Source organism: Argopecten irradians, chromosome 8 (assembly GCF_041381155.1).
Source record: "Argopecten irradians isolate NY chromosome 8, Ai_NY, whole genome shotgun sequence".
Lineage (NCBI taxonomy): Eukaryota > Metazoa > Mollusca > Bivalvia > Pectinida > Pectinidae > Argopecten > Argopecten irradians.
Window position 1 is genome coordinate 19,288,030 of NC_091141.1, and position 21,942 is coordinate 19,309,971.

At 36.7% G+C, this 21,942-nt stretch overlaps 1 protein-coding gene across 1 annotated transcript in view; it reads right to left on the reverse strand.

Annotated features, from left to right (window-relative positions):
- Nucleotides 1-20,112, reverse strand: part of LOC138329596 (aldehyde dehydrogenase family 3 member B1-like) — a 35,428-nt gene extending 15,316 nt beyond the window's left edge. The window contains 9 exon segments of the mRNA XM_069276684.1: nt 488-617; nt 1,620-1,723; nt 1,935-2,061; nt 2,559-2,722; nt 6,059-6,144; nt 6,295-6,430; nt 10,321-10,416; nt 12,760-12,903; nt 19,941-20,112. Coding sequence (XP_069132785.1) covers nt 488-617; nt 1,620-1,723; nt 1,935-2,061; nt 2,559-2,722; nt 6,059-6,144; nt 6,295-6,430; nt 10,321-10,416; nt 12,760-12,903; nt 19,941-19,958 — 1,005 coding nt within the window. The 5' untranslated portion in view covers nt 19,959-20,112.
- Nucleotides 20,113-21,942: the final 1,830 nt, after the last annotated feature.

A 21,942-nucleotide genomic window follows, 5' to 3' on the forward strand; every position in this document is an offset into this window, starting at 1 on the left:
TAACAGCCATGTAGACTTTCTCAACACAATGTACAAAATGTGTTTGTAGGAGCAGACCAAGGAATATCACAGCCATGTCTGGACACATCTCACAGACAACACCATTCAGTAGTTGGCTAATAGTGTTTTTATTGGTCTATAGAACACATCAACTGTATAGAACACCTTACATGAGTGGCTATGTAATATACAATTATCTAACAAGTTTGATAAAGTTCATATTACATAGAGCTACGAGTGCAAGATTCTATTAATGGCATATAACTAGTAATTATGGAAAAATCTTTTAATTTCCTTTCTATGTAAGAGTGGCAAAATCAGGCCCAGATCTGATGTTTCCATCAAATAAGTAAATTGTGTGCCATCGTATTTTGATCACAATAAAGTATTTTACACTTCTGTTTAAATTAAAGATATTTATGACATGGCTACGTCAGTTATGTGATAACCAAGGATACTTTAGAATTCGCGTTGTGCCTAGATTTACCTCGTCCTGCATGGTGATATCGTCGGGTGTGACATCAGTAACCACGGTGGGGCCCATGAAGTTGTCTTTCTCATCCACTTGTCCTCTGATCGCTACGCTTTTGGAGTCGTCAACCAATTTCTTTAGTCGCCTGCAAACAGTGATATACATAATAAGGCTTGGTTGTTTTGGATCTATCATAAAAACAATCCCCTACTTGACCTAGCAACACACTTGACCTTCCAACAAGATGGTCGGTGTTCAATTCCTGGTTACTGTATACCCGTGAGATATAAATTGGTCACATTATTTTGCAAGAGAGTTGAATGCGAATTCAAATGTTTCACAAATAATGACAAAAACCATATAATACATGTTAATTAGTAAGAACCCTTGATTGTGAATTGATGTATTTGCGATCATTGTACGTGTGGAAATAAAGTGATTCACTATAGGATGTGACTAAGTATTGGATCGACCTCCCAGTCACACAGGATTGCCTCTCTGATTCCTATCACATTTACACATGTTCATATCATCTAGGCGAACAAAAGTGATAGATATTTAGTGAATATCATGTATAATTTGTCTCACAATGGTTAAAAAATATACAACAATGGAATAGCTTTATATTAGTCCAAATAGATGAGAATATGGAACATCTTTTTCAAGCTAGGACACTAGAATATAGGCCTAAAAGGAATGATGTTGTTGAAATATACAAAATTCTAAGTGACATTGATAAACTTATAAAGACAAACATTTTACCATGTCTTCGACTAGAACCAGAGGCAATAGTATGAACCTCTTGAAGAAACAGAGCAGGATAATATGTAACAAAAGGTATATTTAGCCGGCAAGTAGTGGACTTGTTGAACTCCCTAGTACCTGATTCTGTAGTTGAAGACCCTCCCATAACACTTTCAAAAGTCGCGTAAATATCTATACCCAGTGGCAAAAGGTCCCTTGTAAATTTTCTCCCAGTGTTTACATTGCACAACCAGACAACAATAAGTTACAATGCTAACAAGATGCCCCTCAATCAGTCAGCTAACTAATGGTATCTAAGAACAGGTAACAAGCATTATAATCCCTTTGTTACCAAAGGTAAATCATACACATCAACTGTTAATGTTGATCTGAAGATACGTACTGAAAGTGACGGCTATTGACGATCCGACAGTAGTCAGAGGATTTCTCCACACCATCAGGATAAAACATAGCAATGGAGTCCTTGAGTTTAGTTACCAACTCGTCCTAAAATCAGAGACAAAAATAACACTAACATTATAAACCAACTGATATTCTATTAGACTTAAGTTTTGTGAACCTGAGCTAGATCAGGAATGTTCATCGCTAACAGAATGTCACGTTAAGATTGATATCTAACTGCAACAAATATGATGGTAACATAATTTTAAAAATTCATGATAACATAGTGGAGATAATCAACAATAGGAATACTTACTTGGACGTCCTTTGAACACATGACATAATCTGGAGCAATACAAATCTGTCCGGAGTTACAGGTCTTTCCCCACAGTATTCTGTTGGCAACGGCCGTCAAGTCACAGTTACGGTCGACAAACACAGGGCTGAAAATACATCAAAATCATGATTATCACGATCTCATAAGGTGTACAATGGTGTCATTAGTTTAAAGTCCTTAAATCAACAGCCTGAGTCATTTAAGGATGTGAAAGGTTAAGGAGAAGGAGGAAATAAAATCCGGCGTACCCGGTGAAACAACCACCAACCAGCACCTGGCAACTGCTTCACAATGGATTTAAATTCACGACCCAGAAGTGGAAGGCTTGTTGTAATATGTTTGGCCATCTTACATATATACAACCACCCAACCACTACCATCAGTAGATAGAGAGAAGACAATGGTATAGAGGGGGGGCCAGCATTATCAAATATATTTCTCATAAATGATTTAAGAGGTATGCATTTGTATAGAAGGTTTATTCAATTGCAAAAAAGAGGTTATTAAGAAATCTCTAATATTTTTGCCTTTTAATATATTAAGAATGGAATGCCGTTGATAGAAAGTGTACAATATATAGTCAAATCTCCAATATCTATTCACCTCTTGCCTCCAAGTTCCAGACACACAGGAGTTAGATATTTACTGGCTGCCTGCATCACTATTTTACCAACTTGGGTACTTCCTGTGTAGAAGATGAAGTCAAACCTCTCGGCCAGGAGAGCGGTGGTCTCGGGTACTCCACCATTGATTATCTTGACACAGTCCTATCAAAAACACATATATGTGTGATCAACACCATAAATTGGAATATTTTGGCGACAGGGAAATTTTGGCATGGTGAAAGGGTGGTTCAATTTTGGTACGTTTAAATTTGGCGTTTTCCTATGTCATGTAAAATTTTAGCCAATAACTTGATTTGATTAAAAGAAAAAAATCTGAAGATTTACTTTGTCTGATGTGATTAAATTTGAAGCATTATCAATCTAAAATCAACCTTGAAATAATGGTCTTCAATAAAAGTGCTTTATAGTTACACATATAATTATATACATGTTTGCACAAAAGAAAAGACCCGCTCAAGTAACATTTTTTCCAGTTGACAGCAACTACCTCATATGGATGGTTATACCTGGTGTACATGGGGTTAAAATGGCCGATATATTACCACAAGTCCTTAGGAGTGTTCGAGGGGTTGAAATGCCCGATATATTACCACAAGTCCTTAGGAGTGTTCGAGGGGTTTAAATGCCCGATATATTACCACTAGTCGTTAGGGGTGTACGAGAGGTTAAAATTCCCGATACATAACCAGAAGCCCTTAGGGATGTGGGAGAGGTTAAAATGCCAGATATATTTTCATAAATCCTTATTGGTTTGCGAGGGGCTAAAATACCTAATATATAACCAGAAGCCCTTAGGGACGTGCGAAGGGTTAAAATGCCTGATATATTACCACAAATCATTAGGGATGTGGAAGGGGTTAAAATGCCTGATATGTTACCACAAATCATTAGAGATGTGGAAGGGGTTAAAATGCCTGATATATTACCACAAATCCTGACGAGTGTAAGAGTGGTTAAAATACCAGATATATTACCACAAGTCCTTAGGGGTGTGTGAGGGGTTAAAATACCAGATATATTACCACAAGTCCTTAGGGGTGTGCGAGGGGTTAAAATGCTAGATTTATAAACACAAATCCTAAGGGGTGGGCAAGGGGTTAAAATACCCGCTATATTACTACAAATCCTTAAGAGTATGCGAGGGGTTTAAATGCCTGATATATTACCACATATCCTGAGGGGTGTGCGAGGGGCTAAAATGCCGAATATTTTGGGGAGGTGTACTTAAATTGTCTAGGTACTTGGGGAGGTGTACTTACATTGTCTAGGTACTTGGGGAGGTGTACTTACATTGTCTAGGTACTTGGGGAGGTGTACTTACATTGTCTAGGTACTTGGGGAGGTGTACTTACATTGTCTAGGTACTTGGGGAGGTGTACTTACATTGTCTAGGTACTTGGGAAGGTGTACATACATTGTCTAGGTACTTGGGGAGGTGTACATACATTGTCTAGGTACTTGGGGAGGTGTACTTACATTGTCTAGGTACTTGGGGAGGTGTACATACATTGTCTAGGTACTTGGGGAGGTGTACATACATTGTCTAGGTACTTGGGGAGGTGTACTTATATTGTCTAGGTACTTGGGGTGTACTTACATTACTAGTACTTGGGGGTGTATTACATTGTCTAGGTACTTGGGGAGGTGTACTTACATTGTCTAGGTACTTGGGGAGGTGTACATACATTGTCTAGGTACTTGGGGAGGTGTACTTACATTGTCTAGGTACTTGGGGAGGTGTACTTACATTGTCTAGGTACTTGGGGAGGTGTACTTACATTGTCTAGGTACTTGGGGAGGTGTACTTACATTGTCTAGGTACTTGGGGAGGTGTACATACATTGTCTAGGTACTTGGGGAGGTGTACATACATTGTCTAGGTACTTGGGGAGGTGTACTTACATTGTCTAGGTACTTGGGGAGGTGTACTTACATTGTCTAGGTACTTGGGGAGGTGTACATACATTGTCTAGGTACTTGGGGAGGTGTACATACATTGTCTAGGTACTTGGGGAGGTGTACTTACATTGTCTAGGTACTTGGGGAGGTGTACTTACATTGTCTAGGTACTTGGGGAGGTGTACTTACATTGTCTAGGTACTTGGGGAGGTGTACTTACATTGTCTAGGTACTTGGGGAGGTGTACTTACATTGTCTAGGTACTTGGGGAGGTGTACTTACATTGTCTAGGTACTTGGGGAGGTGTACTTACATTGTCTAGGTACTTGGGGAGGTGTACTTACATTGTCTAGGTACTTGGGGAGGTGTACTTACATTGTCTAGGTACTTGGGGAGGTGTACTTACATTGTCTAGGTACTTGGGGAGGTGTACTTACACATGGGAGGTGTACTTACATTGTCTAGTACTTGGGAGGTGTACTTACATTGTCTAGGTACTTGGGAGGGGCAGTATGGGGTGTACTTACATTGTCTAGGTACTTGGGGAGGTGTACTTACATTGTCTAGGTACTTGGGGAGGTGTACTTACATTGTCTAGGTACTTGGGGAGGTGTACTTACATTGTCTAGGTACTTGGGGAGGTGTACTTACATTGTCTAGGTACTTGGGGAGGTGTACTTACATTGTCTAGGTACTTGGGGAGGTGTACTTACATTGTCTAGGTACTTGGGGAGGTGTACTTACATTGTCTAGGTACTTGGGGAGGTGTACTTACATTGTCTAAGTACTTGGGGAGGTGTACTTACATTGTCTAGGTACTTGGGGAGGTGTACTTACATTGTCTAGGTACTTGGGGAGGTGTACTTACATTGTCTAGGTACTTGGGGAGGTGTACTTACATTGTCTAGGTACTTGGGGAGGTGTACTTACATTGTCTAGGTACTTGGGGAGGTGTACTTACATTGTCTAGGTACTTGGGGAGGTGTACTTACATTGTCTAGGTACTTGGGGAGGTGTACTTACATTGTATAAGTACTTGGGGAGTTGTACTTACATTGTCTAGGTACTTGGGGAGGTGTACTTACATTGTCTAGGTACTTGGGGAGGTGTACTTACATTGTCTAGGTACTTGGGGAGGTGTACTTACATTGTCTAGGTACTTGGGGAGGTGTACTTACATTGTCTAGGTACTTGGGGAGGTGTACTTACATTGTCTAGGTACTTGGGGAGGTGTACTTACATTGTCTAGGTACTTGGGGAGGTGTACTTACATTGTCTAGGTACTTGGGGAGGTGTACTTACATTGTCTAGGTACTTGGGGAGGTGTACTTACATTGTCTAGGTACTTGGGGAGGTGTACTTACATTGTCTAGGTACTTGGGGAGGTGTACTTACATTGTCTAGGTACTTGGGGAGGTGTACTTACATTGTCTAGGTACTTGGGGAGGTGTACTTACATTGTCTAGGTACTTGGGGAGGTGTACTTACATTGTCTAGGTACTTGGGGAGGTGTACTTACATTGTCTAGGTACTTGGGGAGGTGTACTTACATTGTCTAGGTACTTGGGGTGTACTTACATTATCTAGGTACTTGGGAAGTATCTGTTCTAAAACTGTGGCTGTTGCCGGGGAAACTTCTGATGGTTTTATAATGACACAATTTCCTGTGAAAAAAAGGCAAACAAATTGTACTCATAGTAAGAATTACTATAAAATATACACATGTAGTTTTTATTGTGTAAAGTTTTAATTTTATATATTTACAATGACAACATTAATTAAAGCTACAAACACAAAATGAACAATCTGTATACCTGCCGCCAATGCCCCAATGAGAGGGAGAATAGTGAGTTGTACAGGGTAGTTCCAGGCTCCTATAATCAAAGTCACACCAAACGGCTCTCGCTTTATGTAAGCTTTGTCCATCATGTTCATTAAGCCCTTCTTCACCTGAAATCATGCATAAAATCTCTGAAAGCATTCACTTTAGTCAGGTATATTAAGTGAAACTTAATAGATCACTTCTGGTGCTATATACACATATACAGAAAATTCTTTATATAAGTATGTGATAATTGACAACTCTTAAAGAATAAAAAAATTGTTTTGCCTGATATTTCATTGATGATCAGTTATATGATACATGTATACATATTTTAAATCTTGGATCTTAATAATACAAAGAAGAGTTAGTAACTCACATAACACTTGTACTGTCATATATAGCCACTATAGGATTAAAACTTGGAATTAAAGTCTAACGTTCCACTGATTTAGTTAACTTAATTAATGTATTTGGTTCCATTTAATCAAACCTACTGTGTATTACAGCTGATAAACCTGTCGTATATAACAGCTGATAAACCTGCTGTATATTCCAGCTGATTATAAACATGCTGTATATTCCAGCTGATAAACCTGCTGTATATTACAGCTGATAAACCTGCTGTATATTACAGCTGATAAACCTGCTGTATATTACAGCTGATAAACCTGCTGTATATTACAGCTGATAAACCTGCTGTATATTACAGCTGATTATAAACCTACTGTGTATTACAGCTGATTATAAATCTGCTGTAATATACAGCTGATAAACCTGCTGTATATCACAGCTGATAAACCTGCTGTATATTACAGCTGATAAACCTGCTGTATATTACAGCTGATAAACCTGTTGTACAATACAGCTGATAAACCTGCTGTATATTCCAGCTGATTATAAACCTGCTGTATATCACAGCTGATAAACCTGCTGTATATTACAGCTGATAAACCTGCTGTATATCACAGCTGATAAACCTGCTGTGTATTACAGCTGATAAACCTGCTGCATATTACAGCTGATAAACCTGCTGTATATTACAGCTGATTATAAACCTGCTGTATATTACAGCTGATCATAAACCTGCTGTATATTACAGCTGATAAACCTGCTGTATATCACAGCTGATTATAAACCTACTGTGTATTACAGCTGATTATAAATCTGCTGTAATATTACAGCTGATAAACCTGCTGTATATCACAGCTGATAAACCTGTTGTATATGACAGCTGATAAACCTGTTGTATATTAAAGATGATTATAAACATGCTATATATCACAGATGATTATAAACCTACTGTGTATTACAGCTGATTATAAATCTGCTGTAATATACAGCTGATAAACCTGCTGTATATCACAGCTGATAAACCTGTTGTATATTACAGCTGATAAACCTGCTGTATATCACAGCTGATAAACCTGCTGTATATTACAGCTAATAAACATGCTATATATCACAGATGATTATAAACCTGCTGTATATTACAGCTGATTATAAATCTGCTGTACATTACAGATGATTATAAACCTGCTGTATATTACAGCTGATTATAAATCTGCTGTATATTACAGCTGATTATAAACCTGCTGTATATTACAGCTGATTATAAATCTGCTGTATAATACAGCTGATTATAAACCTACTGTGTATTACAGCTGATTATAAATCTGCTGTAATATACAGCTGATAAACCTGCTGTATATCACAGCTGATAAACCTGCTGTATATTACAGCTGATAAACCTGCTGTATATTACAGCTGATAAACCTGCTGTATAATACAGCTGATTATAAACCTACTGTGTATTACAGATGATTATAAATCTGCTGTAATATACAGCTGATAAACCTGCTGTATATCACAGCTGATAAACCTGTTGTATATTACAGCTGATAAACCTGCTGTATATCACAGCTGATAAACCTGCTGTATATTACAGCTGATAAGCCTGCTGTATATTACAGCTGATTATAAACCTGCTGTATATTACAGCTGATCATAAACCTGCTGTATATTACAGCTGATAAACCTGCTGTATATCACAGCTAATTATAAACCTGCTGTATATTACAGCTGATAAACCTGCTGTATAGAACAGCTGATCAACCTGCTGTGTATTACAGCTGATAAACCTGCTGTTTATTACAGCTGATAACCTGCTGTATAATACAGTTATTAAACCTGCTGTATATTACAGCTGATAAACCTGCTGTATATTCCAGCTGATAAACCTGCTGTATATCACAGCTGATTATAAACCTGCTGTATATTACAGCTGATAAACCTGCTGTATATTACAGCTGATTATAAACCTGTTGTATATTACAGCTGATAAACCTGCTGTATATTCCAACTGATAAACCTGCTGTATATTACAACTGATAAACCTACTGTGTATTACAGCTGATAAGCCTGTTGTGTATTATAGCTGATTATAAACCTGCTGTAAATTATAGCTGATTATAAACCTGCTGTATATTACAGCTGATTATAAACCTGCTGTATATTACAGCTGATTATAAACCTGCTGTATATTACAGCTGATTATAAACCTGCTGTATATTACAGCTGATTATAAACCTGCTGTATATTACAGCTGATTATAAACCTGCTGTATATTACAGCTGATTATAAACCTGCTGTATATTACAGCTGATTATAAACCTGCTGTATATTACAGCTGATAAACCTGCTTTATATCACAGCTGATAAACCTGCTGTGTATTAGATAGAGGTTACACAATGAGTGGTTGTTGAATATTGAATTTTTTCCACACGAGTGAGTTATTTTTTAAAAGTTACAAAAGACAAGCTTTAGCGAGTGTCTTTTGTAACTTTTAAAAAATAACTTACGAGTGTGGAATAAATTCAATATTCAACAACCACGAGTAGTGTGACCTGTTTCTACCACAATAATATTCGTTTTTAGCCGATAGAAATACGGCAGGGATACAGTAACATGTATTTACCGAAATATGCAAATAAGGTGTAGTAATATTTTCATCAGCAAAAAGACTCTAATTAGTATTCAAAAGTCATCGTTTGATAAAGAATCCGTCGATATCAAATTCTTCTAATTGGGAACAACTCTAGGGTCAAAAAATACTCATTTAACGTCTTATTGAGTTCAAATCTTCAAAATTGCTTCCAGAAAATAAAACTCAATGTCGGACTACATGTATACATGTAAAAGCATTCGCACGACACGGCATCGTCTATTTCCCGCCAGATAATCATCAAGCCATTACCGTCAAGATAACGTTCATAAACGTTAAAACTACGAAACTCATCAGTAAAATTCTTGTCCGGCAAGATGTATAATTAGTAATAATGGTCAATTTAACATGTACGAAAACGTCACGTATTATGACACAATGACCACGGCGCATACGCTTTCCTACAGCAGTTTTGGACGTCAAGCGGCCATCACAACATAGAATGACGTCAATTGATTATTGATGACGTTGACAATGATGATGTGACACTGGGAAAGAAGTAGTTCGGTCAAAGTTCACCGTGTCATCCAATCAGAATGCGTACAGAGTTTATACCACGTGTGGTATAAACAAATTGTTAATCAACAGCTGCAGTGTTTATTCAATGTCATGAGAGTTGAATAACACCCCCTATTGTGGTAGAAAGCTGATTATAAACCTGCTGTACATTACAGTTGATAAACATGCTGTACATTACAGCTGATAAACCTGCTGTACATTACAGCTGATAAACCTGCTGTACATTACAGCTGATAAACCTGCTGTACATTACAGCTGATAAACCTGCTGTACATTACAGCTGATAAACCTGCTGTACATTACAGCTGATAAACCTGCTGTACATTACAGCTGATAAACCTGCTGTACATTACAGCTGATAAACCTGCTGTACATTACAGCTGATAAACCTGCTGTACATTACAGCTGATAAACCTGCTGTACATTACAGCTGATAAACATGCTGTGTATTACAGCTGATAAACCTGCTGTGTATTACAGCTGATATTGGTTACCTTTTCTGGCTTCATCCATTCGTCTAAATTGTTGAGAGATTCCACTAAGTCATTTTTACAGTAATTAATCTCAAAAACAAGCGACTCCATTTTGGACTGTAAAAAGAAAATGTTGTGACTAAAGCTTACAGGTAAATTGGTATTAATCTGATAACACATTCAAAATAAGATATTTCGTATTTGCATATTACAGAGTTATCTGCCCTTGTGGGAAGGTATTGATTGTGATGTTATGTGTTGGCAACATCAAACTTTTCAGAGAAAATGACCTAAATGCACTCACAAAATAATTACATAACAAGCCATACCTACCCACAAGGGAGCTAACTCTGTCATATGCAAAGATGGAATATATCAGAAGAGTTTACAACAGCATATCATTAAAAGTAGACTAGATGAACAAGCAAATACAATAGACTAATAAATATCACATAATGATCATCTTTTACTCCATTGTGATAATTTACAACCAGTATGGTCAATACATGGAAATATATACAATACATTGTACCTACAAAAATCAGTTATTGAGCATTAAACAGTAATTTAGCAGATGAAGCCTACCACTGGACAACGTAAATCATAAGATTATTCAATAAAATAGATATTCTACAGAATCTACTTTCCTCCTACAATGGATATCCTACAGTTCCTACCTTCCTCCTGCAATATATATCATACAGTTCCTACCTTCCCCCTACAATAGATATCCTACAGTTCCTACCTTCCTCCTACAATAGATATCCTACAGTTCCTACCTTCCTCCTACAATATATATCATACAGTTCCTACCTTCCCCCTACAATAGATATCCTACAGTTCCTACCTTCCTCCTACAATAGATATTCTACAGTTCCTACCTTCCTCCTACATTAGATATCCTACAGTTCCTACCTTCCTCCTACAACAGATATCCTACAATTCCTACCTTCCTCCTACAACGGATATCCTTCAGTTCCTACCTTCCTCCTACAATAAATATCCAACAGTTCCTACCTTCCCCCTAAAATAGATATCCTACAGTTCCTACCTTCCTCCTACAATAGATATCCTACAGTTCCTACCTTCCTCCTACAATAGATATCCTACAGTTCCTACCTTCCTCCTACAATAGATATCCTACAGTTCCTACCTTCCTCCTAAAATAGATATCCTACAGTTCCTACCTTCCTCCTACAATAAATATCCTACAGTTCCTACCTTCCCCCTACAATATATATCCTACAGTTCCTACCTTCCTCTTACAATGGATATCCTACAGTTCCTACCTTCCTCCTACAATAGATATCCTACAGTTCCTATCTTCCTCCTACAATAGATATCCTACAGTTCCTACCTTCCTCCTAAAATAGATATCCTACAGTTCCTAACTTCCTCCTACAATAGATATCCTACAGTTCCTACCTTCCTCCTAAAATAGATATCCTACAGTTCCTACCTTCCTCCTAAAATAGATATCCAACAGTTCCTACCTTCCTCCTACAATAGATATCCTACAGTTCCTACCTTCCTCCTACAATATGTATCCTACAGTTCCTACCTTCCCCCTACAAAAGATATCCTACAGTTCCTACCTTCCCACTACAATAGATATCCTACAGTTCCTACCTTCCTCCTACAATAGATATCCTACAGTTCCTACCTTTCCCCTACAATATATATCCTACAGTTCCTACCTACAGTTCCTATCTTCCCCCTACAATAGATATCCTACAGTTCCTACCTTCCTCCTACAATAGATATCCTACAGTTCCTACTTTCCCTCTACAATAGATATCCTACCGTTCCTACCTTCCTCCTACAATAAATATCCTACAGTTCCTACCTTCCCCCTACAATATATATTCTACAGTTCCTACCTTCCTCCTACAATATATCCTACAGTTCCTATATATCTTCCTCCTACAATAGATATCCTACAGTTCCTACCTTCCTCCTACAATAAATATCCAACAGTTCCTACCTTCCCCCTACAATAGATATCCTACAGTTCCTACCTTCCTCCTACAATAAATATCCTACAGTTCCTACCTTCCCCCTACAATATATATCCTACAGTTCCTACCTTCCTCCTACAATGGATATCCTACAGTTCCTACCTTCCCCCTACAATATATATCCTACAGTTCCTACCTTCCTCTTACAATGGATATCCTACAGTTCCTACCTTCCTCCTACAATAGATATCCTACAGTTCCTATCTTCCTCCTACAATAGATATCCTACAGTTCCTAACTCCCTCCTACAATAGATATCCTACAGTTCCTACCTTCCTCCTACAACATATATCCTACAGTTCCTACCTTCCCCCTACAATATATATCCTACAGTTCCTACCTTCCTCCTACAATAGATATCCTACAGTTCCTACCTTCCTCCTACAATAGAAATCCTACAGTTCCTATCTTCCTCCTACAATAAATATCCTACAGTTCCTACCTTCCTCAAGTCCTTATGGAGAGCTGCAGAGATTGCGTCTTTGTTTTCTTCCAAACATCGTAGTAGTGAGTTTAACTGTTGTTTTCTCCATTCGTAGGTTTTGGTTTTACCAGTACGGAAAATTGTGCGCATTGATGTGATAAGCTGCCAACAGAAAAACAAAACTTTCATGATAAGTGTGTACATGTACATGTCTTCTCTACAAAATGTTAAGATTTCTTCTTTCAGCTGAAGATACTAGAATCATAAAGACATATAAATTGTTTTTTTGATGTTAAACATTATCAATGGTATAAAGTGTGACATAAAGGGTGACCTTGAGTGATTGACTAGCTGTGTCTCTGTAATTATACAAAGTCAGGATAGCTGTTCATTTTGAGGGGATACAGAAATTTTTCACACAACATTTGTGTCCCCTTGAAAATAAAATCCACAGCAAGAGATCCCAGAGGAATCTTGGCACCCACCAAAGACTGATCTATGTCTCACAATTGACAGAGGGATCTTTTCTCTGCTTTTCAAACTTCTACTATCAAAATCAAAGATGGCAGCCTGTCATGTGGTGGAAACTTTGATATTTTTTACTTGTGTTCTGCACTGGTGAAAAATCTCGAAGTTTTAACCTCACTTTATGAAATATAACTGGTATTAATCAAGAAACAAGGTATGTTGTCTATATTTTATCACGAAAAGTGACAGGATACAATTACACAAAAGAATTACACAAGAGACACATTTACACAAGAGATACATTTACATATATAAGAGATATAAAATTATACAAAAGATACAAATTCACAAGAGATGTAATTACACAAGAGATATAATTACACAAGAGATATTATTACACCAGAGATACAATGACACAAGATATGTAATTACACAAGATATACAATTACACAGAAGATAAAATTACACAAGAGATGTAATCCACACGAGATACAATTGCACAAGAGATGTAATTACAAAAGAGACACAATTACACAAGAGATACAATTACAAAAGAGAAACAATTACACAAGAGATACAATTACACAAGAGACACAATTACACATGAGAAACAATTACACAAGAGATGTTACTTCACGAGAGAGCTCAAAGATGAACTCAAATAACACAAATAATTGTATAATGATAAATAACATTGATTATGCAGCCCATAATAGTGAATTTATTTATTTACGAATGAAATATTACCAGATTCGTCGTAATTAGCATCCCTCCTCCTATAAGCACCTGTCCCATTTTTTTAGATAAGAGTTGAAGTGGTATAAAAGCCTTCATCTTATGGATATAACAATGTTTTACGACATGTGATGTCTCTAACATCAGCATTGTATCCCATATTACATGAACTTGTGAGTCTTTTACATGTGAATCACGGTATGATCATGCGTCTCACAGGATCACAGGATTTTTTCGTTGATAACTTACACTTTGGTGCATTAATAAGCACCCCCTTCCTCCCACCTTTGTTACAATTATTCATACTGGACAAGGCTTACCAAGTCTCTCTATTACATGGTATTCCTCAATGTTTCTGAAGTACATGTACAATAGATTTGTAAAATTCAGCAAAATAAAGCCCAAGCTTTAAAATATTACATACATACAAAAGTAATATTTTTTAATTTACACAACATCTGTTATTGTTTTGCTGTGGTTATTTTAGGACAAGTCTGATTTTTGTGGTTTTATCAAGTCTGATAAACAATGATATTCAATTTATTTTAATCACAAAAAATGATTGAGAGTTTTAACCCAAAATTACAGCCCATCCAGATAGATTTGTTTTGAACACAGTTTAAAACCATACAACAATGTACATCTGCTTTTAATTTAATACTAAATGATTTTTATTAAGAAGAAAATCATTTTTCGGTTTTTTATTTTTTATATTTTTTTTTTATTATGATTTTTAATTTATTTTTTAAAAAGTCAGGTTAATTGATATATTTATAATTAAGAATAAATTTAAAGACAACTAAAGACACATTTTTCTACAGTGATGTTGCGGATGAACTTGGACTGTCTTAAGTGACTCCCTGTCTTATGTGACTTATTTGTAACAGCCCCTTGGAAAGTCACATAAGACATAAGACTATATTACAATCATTTTAAATTTATATATTGAGATTGTCCAAAAATAGATGACAAACAGATGCCAAACCAGATACACAAACAATATAATTAGCATTTGTATATCACAGGTTGACAGATGCCTGGGTATATATGTAGACCAACAGGTTGAAAATATAGGTCTTCAGGATATGCTCAATAAAACTTAACTTGAATACATTATCGTGTCTATAGTGCCTAACTTAGGTGGTCCAAAGGTCATGATACAAATTGTACATATACACTATGAGATAGTCTAGGGAATATATATATGCACAACTACAAGTAAATGAATATGCACAACTCCTTTCTATCTTTATCATCATTCATGCATGAAGACCCTTTCTTCTGTTATGAGAATTAGAACTTGACAGGAATGCATATATATAATTTATTCATATATTTTCTTCAGCACTTTTTTGCATTGGAGGCTATTCAGAGTCTGGTTAGAGAAAATAAATGAAATAATGGATGAGTGGCTTTTCGTGATGGAAAATGTGCACGTCATTGCTATAATTACAGTAAGTAAAGTCAGTTGCATGCTATTCAACATGAATAAAAATCTAATCTAATATATACAGCTATCCTTTATCATATTATTTTTGATAATAACTTCCCCAACTTATGTAATGGCATATTTCACAACTCCAACCAACAATAAATTGTATGCATGTATTTTAATATCATTTAATAATACAATTTGCTGGAAATTTGTGTCAAGTCCCTGTGTTTCACACCATCACATATCTGATTTTCATACTTAGGTTACTGACAGTTGTATAACAGGTACGTATGGTTTACCAGGTTTGATATCAGACCTACATGTTAAATATTTACTGAATAAATTATAGCATTCACTGTCATATAACATTCTTCTGAACAGTAGTCACCACACTGGCTACAAGTCCTCGTATTATTAAAGTAAACCAACTTTTTTGCATGCAAATTATTTTCGCAAATTTCGCTATCAAGATAAATTAATACAAGTTTATCTCCACAAATTGATATCTTTTAATATCCATGGAACTTAAAGATGCTCCACCGCTGACAAATGGTAATTTTTCACTATCAAAAACAGGAGCAGACGATTTGGTATTTTTCTTCAGTTACAAAAGTTACTTACTTTACACCATTACCACCATTGAAAAGTTTGAGCTTCTAATTTTACTCTAAGTTAAAACATGAAATATGATAAATTGCATCCCGAAAAAATTCTGTGGCACTATATCCTTTATAGAATGAAGTACTGATTGTGCATGCACCAAAGGCGAAATAAATTATGTTAAATTATTTTTTGTGTTTATTAGACATATATATATATATACACGATTAAACACCAATTATTGTTCAAATGATGGATATCATTTATGCTCTGTCGGCGGTGGAGCATCTTTAATCTCTGTGAAAATGCTTTGAAATGGAAATCGCAAACAGTATATGGCTATTCACCTCCAGGGGGCAAATGTCATGACTACTTGTAAGAGGAACAGAAAAATGCACGGTCAGACCAGGGTTTGAACCCGAGAATCCCTGAACACTAGCCGGTTGCTCTACCCATTGAACAACCTGACCTCCTATATCTGTACACATCTGACACTGGGTGTTAATTAATGGGGTGTTAATCAAAACAAAACTAATACATAGTCATTTGGTCAAAAGCAGAGCTCTATTGTTGTAATAATTCTGAATCAAGTTCATAGTCAGCAACCAGGTCAAGGATCTGGCTGGTGTTAGAAGGTCCCAGGTTCAAATCCTGATCTGAATCTGATCTTGTATTTTACTTCCTTCAAGTTACTAAATGAATTGATGTCCAACTTAAAGGGACAATTCAATGAAGATAATTCTGTTACATAATCACAAAGCAAAATATGACATAATTGTATTGTTCTATAATCCTTATAAAACATATAACAAGAAATATTGACAAATTCCATGACATTATTAAGTATTTTGATTGATACCGTTTAAATTCCAAATTGTTGATCAATACGATTTAGCAGGTATAACATGTATGCTGTACCAATACTTGAGCCAAAGTCACGTACGTTAATCAAATGCATTTACTTAACCACTGAGGAGTTGGTGAAATTATATTTAGACAAGAACATGCACCTAATAACGTAAACACTACTGTAAGAGCGATTTGAGTAGTTCAAGACAAAAAATTCTTTACTACACTGGCAATTAAGGGCCTGGGTTCTGCATACAAGAGTCAAACCAGTCCACAATGTGTAATGGCAGACAGCAAGTGAGTTTGAACATTTCACATACATTTCACTACAGTGGCTTTTCTGACACATCACAGTAAAACCAACTAATCTTATTTCCATTAGAACTGGTTTGTTTCCGATATATATGCAAATTTTAATGTACTCTTAGATCAAATTGTCCCTTTAATACTTTACACATGTATTGTGATAATTTTGGAAGCGGGTCTCATTCGTCTGTTTTTGAGTAGGAAAAAGGACTATAGTTATGTGTAACAGGACTTGATCAATCATCAAGATCACCTGAGTATCATACCTGGATTGGAAGAACATCAATTTGCAAGTTATTGTTCTGAGGATTTCAGGTTCGAAACCAATCTAGCAGTGCGTTTTTCACTAATCTATGACATTTGGTGCCTATGCAGTTTTTTTCCCTGCCTATATATTTGGGGCCAAATTTCTGCCCCATTCCGTATTGTATTTCTTGTATTTTTTCCCCAAACTATGTCTAAATTTCCCAAATCACTGGTCACTCTGACACACATTTTGTGTTACTACTTTATCACTCAAATATTCCCAATTTTCACCAAGTGGCAATTTCCCAAAATACTTAGGAAAAACACTGCTATGACCAAGTCTTATTTTAAGTGAGGCGAATACTTCAGATCTACAATGCAAGATGATTATCTCGGGGACCAGGAACAGGTGTAGCTTCATCAGAGCATCAACGTACAAGGTAGTGTTTGGAGGTCCTGGGTTCTTGTTTGGCATTTTCTTCTATTAGAACTCTTGAACATTTGTACATTATAGTGTTTAAAGCTACTAGGTGACTTTGCTTGCTTGATATAAGGGACTCTTAAACCTGGGTAATTGTACATTTATCTGCTGCTATTACAGCAATGTGCAGCATTAACAAGTAAACCTATTACACTACTCCTCATTACAATGTATATAGGCACGGTCCTAGGTTACAAAGATGGTGTCAATATGAAAATAATAGCCATTCCTGAATATGACCATCCCTCGTATTCACACAGGTTTTATCTCCAGGAAAACCTCTCATTAATTTGGCTTCATCACAAGTGCACGCAAATTATTCATAATTTCAGAGACTTAGATATAATCACAGGAGTTTGACGTTCTATCAATATATATAGCATAGTATACATATATATAAAAAATGCCCCTATATACTATATAAAAACACTTTTATATAGTATATAGGGGTATTTTTTTTATATATATGTCTACTATACATTATTGACAAAACGTCAAACTCCTTTGATATAATAGTCGAAAGGTCTATTTGCGTGACCCTGTGGTTTTATCAGCTGTAACCGAATAATATTAGACGTCGATAGTGAGAAACAACGACGACGTAATGATCAAAATTAAGTGTCTCGTCGTGCTATACCTCTAAGTTAACATTGCAGGAGTACATTAGCTGCAATATTGTTGCTCAAAAGACTTTTAGACAGAAAATGGTGTCGTCTCCGGCCGAAAGGTATAGTACACAATACTGGCCAAATACAACAAATAGAAAAAACTCAACGCAGAGCAGCAAGATATGTACAAAACAGATATCATAACACTTCTTCAGTCTCAGACATGTTATACACACTCCAATGGCCAACACTACAAACACGCCGTCTACAATCACGACTCATCCTCCTATATAAAATCACACACCATCTCGTTGCCATCAACCCAGAACAATACCTAACACCTGTAGACACCCGCACTAGACACACACATCCCTATGCATACAGACACATCGCAGCCACAAAGGATACATTTAAGTACTCCTTTTTCCCACACACCATCACACACTGGAATCTCCTCCCTGTGGCAACAGTACAAAACACTACACTGGAGGGCTTCAAGGCAAACATAAACAACGTAGCCCTTGAAGCCCCCACTCACAAATAAACACCTCATTTTTATCATGTTTTTAACCTATCTACTTTTATCTATTCCAGCACCAGAAGAAAAAAAAAAAAAAAAAAATGCACTGTATATAACCCCTTCCCCCACGCCACTGAGCCGATCACTCACCTAAAATCGTCACTATTGACGGATGGTGATAAACCAAAGAAGAAGAAGAAGGTTTGTGGTGTCTCCGGCCGAAAGGTATAGTACGTAATGTAGAAGAACAGGGAAAATACACATTCCTGTCGAGTGCCCCGACCAGGAATCGAACCCGGGTCTCCGGCGTGGAAATCTACGGCTCTACCGACTGAGCCAAAGAAGCATGCTCCGTCAGCTGAGTGACAGAGACCGTATTTAACACTATTTACAAGTCACACCGACCCGCTCCTTTTACACTACTCCCCCTGTTTTTCTTGAGATTTCCTAAATCTCAACCCGAGACTCTTTAACCACCTACCATGGGTTATTTAGTTGGGCGCCAATGTAGAAGAACAGGGAAAATACACATTCCTGTCGAGTGCCCCGACCAGGAATCGAACCCGGGTCTCCGGCGTGGAAATCTACGGCTCTACCGACTGAGCCAAAGAAGCATGCTCCGTCAGCTGAGTGACAGAGACCGTATTTAACACTATTTACAAGTCACACCGACCCGCTCCTTTTACACATGTAGGCCGGGTACGTATATTCGTTCTAGGAGTAGGCTGTTCATACAAGCCAAATTAAAAAAAATCTGTAGCGCTGTAAATTATTACATTAATCAATTAGACACTTAATCCTTAATTATAATCAACATGGCAATGAAAGAGTGAACCTTGCTCTCGGTGAAACCTGCTGATATAATATTTACCTATGCCACAAAGACGCTATAAATGAAAGCGTTCTTGGTAACAAAACAGACATTGTTTGCGGTGAAGCTGTCAAACTTACCTCCCTGTAGCTTGCCATGGTTTCTGTTCAGCAGTTTATGGTCACTGTCAACGTATCCGAATACAAGGGTAAAGAGAAAGATACAGTACAGTTAGACACTATGACTGTGTTTTATCTTGACGGTCAACGACTAACGACCCAGATTTTGACCTATTCTAGGTCACACAAGCGCTTAGCTCGTGATGCAGACTTTAAAGAGGCGCGCACGTTCAAAAGTTTACGAGAGGCTGAGGCCTAATTTTTCTGATATTTATTACATAAATCAAGGATTTATAAGTGTATCTTACAAACCCTTGCATAAATTACGTATTTATGTATTTGATGCAATTCATGTACATGTCTTAAATGCCTTCAGGCAAGGATTTCTCATATATACGTCCTTGCTTCGGGTGACCTAAAAGCCTTTTTAATGTTTACAGTAATTAATGCAGATATTTGAATAGTGATTAAATTATCTATGTATCTAATTAAAGTCATATTTCACAAAAATACTAACATACATGTACTGGTCAATGAGGTAGAGGAAAAGTTTGATGAAATATCATGCATTTTGAAAACTTCACGGATCACCATCCTCAGCGGGTGACTTTTATTCCAAACTAGACTATCTCATAGTGAAACTAGAGGCAATAGAATAGAACGGATAATTGAGTCCTAATTGATATGCATCAAAAGAATCGTCTAACGGTACACTGTTGTTGACTGTGTGGCTTTGAAGTTGGGCGTCGCTCTTGCTGTAGTTTTCAAAGGAAGTCTCAGTTGCAGGACTGTGATTGGTCAAATTTCTTCTGAACTGCCTTCAGTTTTACTATGAGATTGTCACGTCAGTAATTAGTTACCCCTAGAGTATTGAGGATGCAGCGTGTACACGAGGAAAAAAGTAATATGTATACTTTACTTTGCGAACATAAACTTTACAAAATTAGGTAAATATATATTGTAAGTTTAAAATGTAGAGAGGGAAGGAGAAAAATTATAGAACACTTAATAAATTTTCCTTTATGTGATAAAAAGTCAGCAAGACATAAACCATACAATTTCAAGATATAATTTATTTTGTTTCTATTTTTTTTTATCGCGGCGGCCGAGTGGTTAAGATGTCCCGACATATTACCCCAAAAAACCCCTCACCTCTGGGTCGCCAGTTCGAATCCCATTGGTAGCAGTTGCCGCGTACTGGCTGCTGGCTTTTCTCCGAATAGTCCACCAACAAACCTAGTACGACCTTGAATAACACTGACTGTCAAAAGCACGCAAAACTAAATACACCATACATCTTCACACAACCTGTTATAAAAATAATTTCGACAAAGTAATATTTTTGTAATCAACAAAATGTAACATATCACTGACTACTATATGGCACGTGCCGGATTTTGTTGTGACGTCATATGCATCTTCACAATATGACGTAAGGTCAGTTATCACAATGGTGATGTAAGATGGCAATGCGACTAATTATAAATTACGGGTTCCTTATGATTTATTGATTGTTTTCCCACTTTTATTATACAAGTCTTTTTAATTGACCGAATAATCTGTCTCTTAAAATTAACTCCTTTTCTTTTTTCTAAAATGAGCGTATCAATAAACGACAACAAAAAGAAAATGGGCTCATTTTAAGAGACAGAGCCAATGGCGTAGCTACCATTGACGCAAAAACGCATGCACATCAATCAATTCTCAAAAAATATATATATATATATATATTAATCATATATTTTTTTCAAAATCAGAACAACACGAAGAAACCGGGACTAACATTATTAGATATGTTATCCAGATCGCTTTTTATTTTCATTTTTACTTTTTTTCCCGGAAAATTATATATCCGTTCCGTTTCCACGCATCCTTACATGCCCATATGGACGTCGATATCGTCATTGACAATTTCGATTGGCAAAAACCAGGAGGATGTTGTTACACTGAACTTTGATGTATGACTAGTCTTCGTCGCTATAATATAAGTGTGCAAATCAAGAATACATTTTCATTTGGTCCT